The sequence below is a fragment of the Heloderma suspectum genome, chromosome 12, assembly GCF_057233095.1.
Source record: "Heloderma suspectum isolate Gila_16-S chromosome 12, 16-S_ref, whole genome shotgun sequence".
Lineage (NCBI taxonomy): Eukaryota > Metazoa > Chordata > Lepidosauria > Squamata > Helodermatidae > Heloderma > Heloderma suspectum.
Genome location: NC_139469.1, coordinates 2605410 through 2617491, shown reverse-complemented (window position 1 = coordinate 2617491; position 12082 = coordinate 2605410). Strand labels below are relative to the sequence as shown.

At 48.6% G+C, this 12082-nt stretch overlaps 1 protein-coding gene across 1 annotated transcript in view; it reads right to left on the bottom strand.

Annotated features, from left to right (window-relative positions):
• The window catches only part of GRIN2A (glutamate ionotropic receptor NMDA type subunit 2A), a 186568-nt gene extending 175504 nt beyond the window's left edge, over positions 1 to 11064 (bottom strand). The window contains exon 1 of the mRNA XM_084819183.1: positions 10645 to 11064. Within this exon, the coding sequence (XP_084675309.1) occupies positions 10645 to 11064 (420 nt within the window). The remainder of the gene's footprint in view (positions 1 to 10644) is intronic.
• Positions 11065 to 12082: the final 1018 nt, after the last annotated feature.

Genomic DNA, 12082 nt, shown 5'->3' with positions numbered 1-12082 from the left:
ACCACTGAAACTGACAATGATATATGAGCAGTTCCTGTTCTAAAAAGGCCATCCTGAGGCCTCATTGGCATCTACCTCCACCCTACTCTCTCAGCAGGAGCTATGCATTTCTGCCATCTTACTTAGATCATGCTGCTGCTGCATCTTTTCTCCCCCCGCCCCCCATTAAATGTTACCTTTTCCTTTTCAGTTGCACAATTGGGCAAAACTCAGAGAGAGGTCTCAGAGCAAGGTGCGCAAGTGAACAGGCCATGAGCTCCTGCTAAGCCAGGTGGAAAATATGTGCCATGCTCCGCAGACTCATCAGGCCTACAGAAGGAAGGACGATCCCAGCCTGGTCAACACAAAGCACATGGAATGCAATGGTAAGCTGCCTAACTTTGGGCAATGTTTCATGTTACACCAAAGCAGGGAAGGGGTAGGGAGGGGTGTGTGCAAGGTCTGAACCACTCTCTAGCATGGCATACTGGGAACCCAAACCAAGGTTTCTAGCTATCATGATTTGGTGCATGAACTCCTGCACTACCAGCACTTCAGGTCTCATTGCAAACCCTGCAGATTACGCTCAAGGGTGCCATCCAGGCTGCAGCACCAACCTGCCTGAGCATTGCGTCATCTGACCCCAAGGGCCAATCCCTGTCCACCAAACCCTATAAAGGCCCAGCTTCAGCTTTCTAATTGTTGATGAATAAAATTGTTCGGGGGGGGGGGGAGTGTGTGTGTTTTGCCTCTTGATTGCACTAAATGGTTTTTATATCATGTACAGTATTGTATTTTTATGATTTTAAATTTTTGAAAACCAGCCAGAGAACTTTGGCTATTGGGCAGTATAGCAATGTACCAAATGAAATGAAACTCAATGAAATAACCAAGTCCTACTGTTACTTCTGAGTCCTGGACTGTACAGCTGGACTGCACAGAAGAAGCCTCACCAGACCCAATCCAAGGTCCATCTAATCCAACCTCCTACTTCTCACAGTGACCTACCACATGCCTCTGGGAAATCACAGGGCATGAAGGAAATTCCTGTTGTTTGCCAACCAGGAAGTGGTACCCAGCTGCCTCCATACATGCATTTCCATCCAGTCATTGCCATGGGTGAATGGTATTCAAAAACCCCAAAAGTGATAGTTCCATACAGGATTCAACATGGAACCGACTGTTGGGGGCAGCTTTCGAAAGACACAAGTTTATGTTGAGCTCTGGTTGACCCATAGAGTGTGTGTGTGTGTGTGTGTGTGTGTGAGAGAGAGAGAGAGAGAGAGAGTTTCACTAAGCTGTTTTCAGAACTCTTTCTCTTCCATCTCAGTGTTGATACAACCGAAACTGTTAGCTGTAAAAATGCCCTCCATTTGCTAAAATTCTGAGAGAGGTGTGGAGAGGCACCAGTGCTGGAATGCATTATCAGGCTGTCGACTAAAGTGAATTCACCTCCTCGGGTCCTTATGGAATGGACAGATTTCCACACAACACACTTAGAGCCATTAAACATTCATTTTGCATGGTGTTTCGCATTTGTTTGCTTTGGGCCAAATCCTGTCCAGAATTTATCACTGGGCTCCAAAGGGGAAGTGCTCAACAGGGCAGGATCTCAGCTGCTACCTTCAAGATTCCACCTGGTCTTGCCTTCAGCGTCACAAACAAGGGAAGACAAAAAGTGCACCGAGGCAACCAATTCCAGCATAAAAGATGCTCTCCCAAGAACCCAGAAGAATGAATGGTAAATTGCTCTGTGGCAGCCTTTACCAACCCAGTGCTCTCGAGATGTGTTGGACTACAGTGTCCATCACCCCCAGCCAGAGTAGGGAATGGAATGGTTAGTTCCAGTCCAACACATCTGGAGGGCACCAGATTGGGGAAGGCTGTTCTGCAGGACGCGAGGTGTGCACACTGCTTTTTCCTTCGTCACACCCGCTTGAACCATGAGGCCTCCATGACTGCTTTTCCATCGCCATAGCCAATTGTTTAATTTTAGACAATGTGACAAGATACCCATCAGGAGGGCAGGAGTCAAGGATCAGTATGGTTGGGCACCTGCCAAGCACCCACAGCCCAGCAGGGGCTCACAGACAAGAGTCCCCTGGAGTTGCCTCTCCTCTTTCCCATTGCAACCTTCTGGTTTGCAGGCCTCTTGCTCTGGCCCAGACAACCATGGTGGTGAGAAGAAGCAGCAGGAGAAGGCACAGCCGACTTGCTCACTGTCTCTTTACCTGGCAATCAAGTAAGGTAGACTAGTATTCTTATCCTCATGTGGTGAAAGACAGGGAGAGCTAGGTCAAAGACAAGTCATTTATCGAAGCAGAGCTATGGAGCTCCTTGCAGAGGTGAGATCTGATTAGGGATGGGAGAGAAATGCGTTGGTTCACATTTCAATGCAAATTTATCTAATTACACCCTTTTGAACCAATACACGAACTGAAACTTTGTTATCTTTCAAAATTTACAGCTCCCCAAATTTTGCAATGGAGTTCTCCAAGCCGAAAAATGCACACAAACATGCAGGTGTTAGGGGCAAGTACACAAAAATGCATCTATTGGTGAAAATAAGATTCAGAATGCATCATCGTCATCATCATCACGAAAATTGCTTGCAAAGATGTGTGTATTAGGCAAAATTGTGAACAAAAATGCATGTATCTTTTCACTTTAAAAAAAAATAATGCAAATCTAGAGATGGACAAATCTATAAATGTGGTTTTCTCTCTGCTTCTCATTTTTCCAGTCTTAAGCTTGGTTCTTCCTGAATGCTGATAATTTTTTTAAAAGTGAAAAGATGCATGCATTTTTGGTAGAGAGCACATGCAGAAGGTCTCAGGTTCAATCCCCAGCATCCCCAGGTAGGGCAAGTCAGTGCTGACAATACTGGGCTAGATGGACCAATGAGCTGACAGCATAAGGCACGTTCCCAATGAACCCCCCTCCACAACCCCCACCACCCAAGTCAAGCCAAGCTTGGTCAAGTTACTTTGGCAACTGAGGCAGAACATTCCACACACACAAAATTCCCTAGCACTAAAAAAAAATAATAAAGGGCACAATCCTATACATTTTTTTTAAGTCCTACAGCTCCCATGCTGGGAATTGTAGGACTTTTTTTCCATCTAAACATGCATAGGATTGGATTTTAAATAACTAGCCATTTGCTGCTGTTTCATGTCACCCAAATTCAGCTGCCTGAGGCAGCTGCCTCACTCTGCCTAATCATAGAATCATAGAATAGTGGGGCAGGAAGGGGCCTACAAGGCCATCGAGTCCAACCCCTGCTCAGTGCAGGAATCCAGGTCAGAGCATCCCTGACAGATGGCTGTCCAGCCTCGCTTTGAATGCCTCCAGTGTGGGAGAGCCCACCACCTCCCTAGTGACAGAAACAGCTCTGGGAGCACAGAACAGAGTGAAGGAAAAACAGACACAGACAGATTCTTACACACACCTAAACACATATGACGATATGTACACGGCTCTCCATTTGTGCGTGCCTGTTATGGGCCTCAGAATCTTTCTCCCATGCAAGCCCAGAGACAGTCAAGAAAGAGTTCACCATCCTTCCCCTCCCGATCCCATGTGTGAACTGCAACCAAGGGTCCCTCTGAGTGCTTTCCTAAAGTGCCAACCATGAGCAGACAGCACCACCCCGCTGGCTCTTGAGCGCCGTTCAAAATACGGCCCTGTTCAGAGAGTTACTTGCCAGCCCTGATTCTACTACCATCTCTCCCCACTCAGACAAACCACAACACCGCCCGTCCTTGAGCCCCTGCAGAAGAGGTCACTGTATGGCCAACCTAGAACTATGCCGCAATTTTTTTAAAGAAATTTCTGAAACCCGACTTGTTCATTAGTCTTGGTCAACTGCATTACCAAAAAAGAGGGGTGGGGGGAGAAAGAAAGGGAGACAAACTATTAAACTGTCAGTTCCAATTAAAGCCAGCATGTGCTCCAGCACCATTAATGGATGACAAAGTGAGGAAGGAAAACGTGTTTGACAGAGACAATATGCATGGCCCTTCTGTTCGGTTCATACAAGCAAGTCGGTAAGAGGCAGGTGGGCTTGGAGCTCAGGCTCTCTGAACCATTTTGGAGACTATTTCATTGCTCTATTACAATATCTAGACATCACATGGGTGCTTTTACATTGAGTTGAACCTTCCCCCCAAAAGGAAGGGGGGAACCGAACATGCCCCTCAGATGAAGCTGCCATTCATATCTGCAGACGCACCACTTAGATGTGAGTTTGTTACCTTCACTTTGGAAGTTAATTTAACTGATGTTGATAACTTCATGATCAAACATCAAATGATTTTGCCCCTGCGCCCCCAATCTCTTCACTCCATACTCCTGGAACAAAAGAGGCCACAGCGGTAAGTGAAGCCTACAAAAGCTGGTTATTTGTAGTATTAACATGATATTCCCCAGTTTGTAAGATCAAGCATGACGATGCCTTTGTTTTTTTGGAAAAATAATTCAAATCACAAGTCCCTGTGCCAAAAGAGGTCTTGTTTATTTAGATGCTGAGTGAGATTACACTTAAGTTCAGCAACTGGCAGCCTCTTGGGCCAAATCTGTCCCTCTAGGATGTTACCTGGTCCCTCAGTTATCAGCCAAAAGGTAAAAGGGATGTGTTGGGTTGCCTGGAAAAGGAGGTTGTACTGCTGGAGCAGGTGCAGAAAAGGGCAGCCAAAATGATCAAGGGGCTGGAACAACTCCCCTGTGCGGAAAGGTTACAATATTTGGGGCTCTTTAGCATAGGAAAAAGATAAGTGAGGGGCCGCATGCAGATCAGGGCTGGTGGGTCTGGGTCTGTGCAGACCAGGGCCTGGCAGGGCTGGCTGTGCACACACTCGCCCTATTGGATACTACCTTTAGTCCTTAGGTTCTCCTGGGGGCCTCTGGAAAGGAAGTTACAGGACTTGTGCAATCCAGTTCCACAAGTTGTGGCAATGGATACTAGCTTGGATGGCTTTAGAAAAAAAACTAGACACATTCATGGAGGATGGGATTAGCCATGACTCCTTGTCATGGACCAGGACTCCAAACCTTCATCCAGGTTTGGATGAAGGCCAGGATCTCTTCTTGATCATCCCAGAAAGCAGGACACGGAATAATGGGCTCAAGTTACAGGAAGCCAGATTCCGGCTGAACATCAGGAAAAACTTCCTGACCATTAGAGCAATACGACAATGGAACCCATTCCCTAGGGAGGTGGTGGGCTCTCCCACACTGGAGGCATTCAAGATGAGGCTGGACAACCATCTGTCAGGGATGCTCTGACTTGGATTCCTGCATTGAGCAGGGGGTTGGACTCGATGGTCTTGTAGGCCCCTTCCAACCCTACTATTCTATGATTCTATGATCCTATGGAGTTAATGGTTCAGGGAGAGGACTTGCCTATAGAAAGGTGTCATGAAGCTTCCATCTCCCTGGGATCCAGTTCCCCCCAAAAAGCCCAGTTTCCCTGCATACAGAGGAGGTTGCATTACTGCCCTCAGACTCTGTCAGGGGTGTTTCTGAGCACAGGGAGTGGGACAGCAGTTCAGATTCTGAAGGAGAACCGCCAGACATGGGGGAGGTGTTTTCCCAGGTTATTCCAGACATGAATAGGCCAGCTTCTCAAGTTACAAACATCCAGCTGGCTGAGGATGAGGGTCCCTCTTCACACACACACACACCCCATAAGAGGCAGCGAACAGGAGGAGATGGAGTTTGGGGAGTCTGACCTAATAGATGCCAGACGCAGGCACAGAGCAAAGAGAGAGAAGGCAGAGGCAGAACTTAGACAGTCTACCCAATTGGTCTTGTGTGAAAAGCTGTGCTTAGAGGCCTCACGAGAAGAGAGGGACTTCCCCCCCTTAAGTTAGGCTAGTGAGACCACCTCCCTCTTCAAACGGTGAGCAACTCTCATAACTTCCTTTTGAATTCCCCTGAAGGCATTCCTTCATAGACTGAGAGTCACTGAGAATTTGCATCTGTATGACCCTGTGAAGTAATGGATTAAAAGCTGCAGACTGAAGCCTCTTGTCTGTGTTTGTTTTCAGCGTTGAAATAAAGTAGGGGCTAAAGAAATCCTGACAGCCTCTGAGCGCTTGGGCCATGAAGATACTAGCATGCCACAGCCACGTTGTTGGAGGCTGAGATTGCTAAAACACACCAGATACAAAGCCTCAATCAGTATGGAGGTGGGGCCAACCAGCCTAAATGCGGCCACACCCTTATTTAAACATCAGTTTTGCTCTGCTCATTGTTGGAGCAACATACAGACAATCCTGTCTGGCTTCCAGCCCCAATATGACAGAAAGCTTTCTGTGGCTGATCTCTTCCCATCTTGCTTATATGAGAAACTGAATCCTTTCAATACATGATCGATAGCAGATCCCTGCAACCTAGGCTACAGTGCTTGCCATCAGCAGAGCCTAGATCCTGAAATGGTACACTCCTAGGTGAAACCTCTCCATACAGGGTCAGTATATCTCCAAGGGTGCAACAACCACCGGGGGAAGGCTTGTGGATGCCCAGAGGTATCTGGCTGACCACTGTCAGAAGCAAACATTGGGGATTGAGAGATCTTGCTCTGATCCAGATGGGTAGTTCTTATGTTGCCCCAAGCACTTCTGAACCTCAAATTTGCCATCCCTGTTGTCAATCACCATGGAAGTGGAGAGGTGCAGATGAGGCAGGGATATGCGAGGATAACAGAGATGCTCCCAATACCCTTGGAGCAACTCCCATTGGAGGTTGTGTCATTAGCAGTTATACATAATGTCCTAGTCATTGTTAATACATTTGCCAGTTCATCCTGTGATTCTGCACTTGCAGTGGAACTGAGAAACCATTTTGGGCGGTGAACTAAAACACACACAAGAGACCCCTGAACCTGTGTGTACTGCTGATCTGAAAGGATGCAAACCAACGGTTCTCACCAATACCAAAAAGACATTACAGCCAAGTAAAGTTATAAGGAGAAGTGGGGGAGGCAAGGAAGAGAGGAGAATCTGAGCTATTTTTATTTTTCCAATATCTGGTTTGTTTGGGGCAGACTTTGCTGCTGTTGCGAAACAGTCTCAGGGTTTGATGTGCTGAAAAATTATTTGCTGAAAAGCTAATAAGTGGCTCTCGAGTCAGCAAACCGCCTCACTGAATTATCATCAACTCTTTACATAAGCGACAAACAAGATTGCTTCAAAAGCTCTTCGGCACCAGCCGGGATCATCGAGGCAAAACACACCAAAAAACTGCAGGCGGCAGGGATTGCGACAGTGGCCCACGCATCTTGCAAGGGAACCTCGCATGTGCATCTCCACTGGATGCCAGCTGGAGTGAAGGAGAAGCAGAAGCTGACCCATGCATGCGTGAAGCGCCCTCGCCACCCTGACCCTTTTCCATACACCACTATCAACACACGTCTTGAGACTCTGACGATGCAGGAGTCCTCACTGCAACGTCCTGTCAGCCTTGCCTTTTTCCCCCTATTTCCCACACACACCACCAACCTGCATTTTGTAACATGCTGCCTGATGAAGAGATCCGGAGATCTCAAAAGCTGGCACATTTCTTGTAATCTTTGTATTGGCCTAATAAATGTATTACACTATATGGATTTTTTTGTCTTCCCGCCAGTAACAGCTGTTCTTGTTTTATCTACCAGTGTACACGGCATTCTACAGCAAGGAGCAGCAACTGCCAACCCCCAAGCCCAATCCAGCCCCTGAAACAAGTTTATCCAGTCCCTCAACATTGCAGTCATCATGTGCCAATAGATTTGCCCAGAATTCCATCTGTAGGGAAAGAAAAAAAATCATAGACTCCTAGAATTGGAAGGGGCCACTGAGGCCATCAAGTCCAACCCCCTGCTCAATGCAGGAATCCAGTTTAAAGCATCCCTGACAGATGGCCATCCAGTCTCTGCTTGAACAGCTCCAGCGACAGAGGGCTCACCACCTCCCTTGGCAATTGGTCCCACTGCCTGACTGCTCTGCCCGTTAAGATGTTTGTCCTGATGTTCAACCAAAATCCGCCTTCTTCCAGTTGCAAGGAACGCAGAGATTCCGCACTTCAGTGTTAACATCCCTGTGCTGGATTTTGATACCAGTTGACATATTTATATGTAACACCATGCCCCTGGGCCTTCGCAACTGAGAAACCTTTAAGCATGAATGGCAGCAATAAAGTGGGGTATGGCCATTCAGTTTGTGCAGAAAAATACATGGCCAGGGCCCCAAACTACAGTCTGAAGGATACAGAGTGCCCTCCCCCACTCCTGAAAACAGAACTTGGCTACCCCTGCTCTATAGAGTAATACCATAAGAAGAAAAGCAGGTGCCCAAGATCCTTCCATTCAGCCTTGTGAGACAAGACGGGAAGGGAAGGGAAGGGAAGGGAAGGGAAGGGAAGGGAAGGGAAGGGAGAGGCCAAATAAGCACAACATTAATGCAAGTGATGGCAGCTCCAGTCTCTTGGGCTTTGCTTGGGATGATTCTACAGGTTTATAGAGCTGCAAAAGCTATCAAAACAGGCTCATATCCATAGCTAAAACATTCTGGGCAGGGAAGGTGGGGCTAATTTCACCTCTTTTGCAATTTGATGATGCTGATGATGGGAGTCGTATCCAACATATCTGGTGGGCAGGTGGGGCAGAGTGGGGCTTCCTTCACGTGGAGCTTTTATCCTGCAGTTGAGATGGCTCCCTCACAGATGTTTGCAGGCTCTTTACATGACCCTCCAGAGCATCTCCTGCACTAAATGCCCTTCGTTCCATTTTTAAATAGATCGCAGATAATGAGCTATCAAATTAACCCCTTGTGTTGCTGGAGTTCCCTCCATGAAAAGAAGAAAAGCAGCAAGAAGAGGCGTGAGATCAACGAAAGATAATGGAAGACTCGGATACGGAAGCCCCATTTTAAATGTAGGATTTTAGGCTGGTGTAGAGATGCCCATAGTTAGACAAATGCATTGAGAAGTCCATGACGTACCTAATAGTTGAACAGAACCTTCCTGTTCAGAGGCAGTATATCTGTGAGTACCAAATGTTGGGGACAAACATCACTAGAGATGTAAGCAGAGCCCTGTTGAGCCTAGACAGAATCCATCTACTCCATCTTTCCATTCCCAGCTACCGCCAAACAGACCCCTCGCAAGCAAGCATCCCTGCATCCACAGCATTGGGGTCTCGCGGGGATGCCTCCGTTGACAGGCCGCTCCTTCTCCTCCAGTTCTTGTTGTTGCTTAGAGCCACCTACACTAGTGACGATCATCACATCTTGTGGGAGTGACTTTTTATGTAAGTTCTGAGAACTTTCACGGGTTTGCTTTGTACACTGGCAAACGTGGACCTTAGTCTAATCCCAGTGAGTCTGGAACATTCTGTTTGGCAAGGTCTTCTCTTGCCATGATCCCCTGGAAAGCCATTCAAGCACATCACATAGAGGTTTCATAGATTCATTGGGTCGGAAGGGGCCTACAAGGCCATCGAATCCAACCCCCTGCTCAGTGCAGGAAGCTTGATTCCCAGGCAGTCTCCCTTCCAAGAATTAACCAGGGCTGACCCTGCTTAGCTTCCGAGATCAGATGAGATCAGGCACCTCAGTTTCTAGTCTCCACTGATTGATATCACAACTTTTTCACTTTGTTATGTTTTTGTTTGTTTGACCATCAAAGCACTGTACCCAGGCCTTTGGACTCATGTATAGCCATGCGACACTGCCAAGACTTTCCTACAATATCAGTGCAACATCCTTGCAATGCCAACGTCGACAACAACATGATTTAATGTAGTGCCAGCAAATGCCTGACCATAGTTTCCTTGGTATATGTGCGCTGCTGGACTAGTCTCATGATATATCGGAACTACACATGCGTATCAGTTTTACAGTCACTGTTCTCCCAAAGAATCACAGGAACTGTACTTGGGGGAAGAAGGTCACAAAGAATTCCCCATTTCCAATACAACTATAGGCCCAGGAATTCCCTGGGGAAAGGGAATGACTGTTACTCAGGCTGAGGTCTGTAGTGTAGATAAGCCCTTTTAGACAAGACACACTTCAAAGTCAAAAGTAAGGGGTCCTCTCACACCCAGATCAGAAAATTGTTGGCCTGGAAAGCCTCTTTCTGCCAAGAAGCATAAATATACATGGCCAAGTGAAACCCCAGGCTCTCTCAGTGGCGTGTCATCTGATTCAGAGCTCTATTCTTGTAAGCATATTGGTGTCTTTGCCCCCAAAGACCTTACAATATTGTAATGATTAGGCATGTCATTCATAGCCCAAGGTTGATGGGGAACATCCAAGGAGGAGCTCCTGGAATAGCCTAGCACTGGTTCTGCCAGTGGATATTGGTACTGGCGACAAGGGAGAAGTAATAGGAACTGAACCACAGGCCTAATCATTCAGGTCCATATTTATCCCAATGAAACTGCAACTACAGCCAAGGAAGCCAAGACTGACCCACTAAGACAGCCTTCCTCAACCTGGTACCTTCCTGGTGTTTTGGACTAAAACCCCCATCATGCCCCAACCAGCATGTTGGCTGGGGATGATAGAAGTTTTAGTCCAGCACATCCAGAGGGCACCTGGTTGGAGAGGCCGGCACCCAGAGACTGTCCACTTCTTCGTTGTTCTTCCACTGCCAACTTCAGAGAACACTGTACTTTCCTCCTACCTTGTCCGCCATGATCATGGAAGAGCCACCGTGGATCCCCAAGATCGGAATAAAGGTCTGCGATGAAATAAAATCCAAAATTTGAGCAATGGCCTCCTGATCGGTGTCATCTCCAAAAACCACCCCGTGGATCTTGGTGCCTGACATCAAGTCGCAGACATGGGTGATGATGCTTTTGGGGTCAGTCTGGTTGACCAGGAGGGGCACCACGTTGATGTCAATGGTAAAATCGCCCGACATATCCCTGGTCCAAAGCGCTCGGACATCCCTTTCTGTGACGTACTGGGTTCTCCCCAGAATTACAGCGATGTTCAGGATGGAGTGGCTTTTCTCTGCACCACGAACAAGGGCCAACTCCGCCAGAAGAGCCTGGAGCACCAGGAGATTCCAGCAAACACGCACCATCTTGACCAGCTCCATGCCCTGTGGAAGAGGTCACAAGGTCAGGATCAGTGGCCACATGCAGCTACCCTGGGCGGCGGGGGGGGGGGAGCCATTGCCCTGCAAAGGGGCATCCCTCTCCTGTCAACCGACTCCTCCTTAGGGGTCTTACAGCTGAACTTCAGCCCAGCTTGACCCAGCTCTTAACTCACTGGAGGTCAGGCCGGAAAGCTGCAACCAAGTTTGGATATTGCAAGGGGCGCTCTTTTGCTTTGCTGGAAGAGGGCCCTAAAACACACACACACACAAAACCAAGGAGCGGTGAGGAGCGCCTCAGCCCGCCTTTGAGAGAATCTGACTGCCAGGCATCTCTGATGAAGGCACCCAGCGACCCAGGCCACCTCTACCGCCTGCCTCCTACCACTGCCAATGCAGCAGCGCTGGGTGCACCCCCCTTTCCCTTCCCCCTCCCTTTCGTTCCTCTGTCCAGAAAACGATATTGTATTCCAAGACTCATTCCAAGCCAGCAGGCTGCCTGCTCACGCAGAACCGGCTGCATTTGTGGAACAGATTCAGACACGCATTTATTCTAGCCTATGTCTCGCCCCCTTCTCCTCCTCTGCCCACGTCCGCTTGGGCATCTCAAGGCGATCGCCTGTCCTTGGCATGTGCGCTGTGGGGCATCGCGGTGGGGGTCTCGGCGCTCCTGTGTCTTTACTCACAGCCACTTGAGGGGAGGAAGACAGAGTCCCATGCAAGGACGTTGTGTCAGTGACCTATTGCCAACTCTCCTTCCCGGGCGGGGCTGAGGCACCGGAGCGGGGGGGGGGGCGCGATGCCGTGCCCACCTTTTGACGGGTTTTTCTTCCAAGCCTGCTTGAGGGCAGGTGGAGGAAGCGCCGCCCGCGCCCGCTGCCTTCCCCGGGTACAGACACTGCTGGCAAAGGGGCTGCTACTTTCGCGGCTCTGCGGCATCCTCCCCCAGCCCCCGCCCTCTGCGATCCTGCCCACCTGCCCACCGCCCCGTCAGTCCAGCCCGCTCCATCTGCTTCCGCGA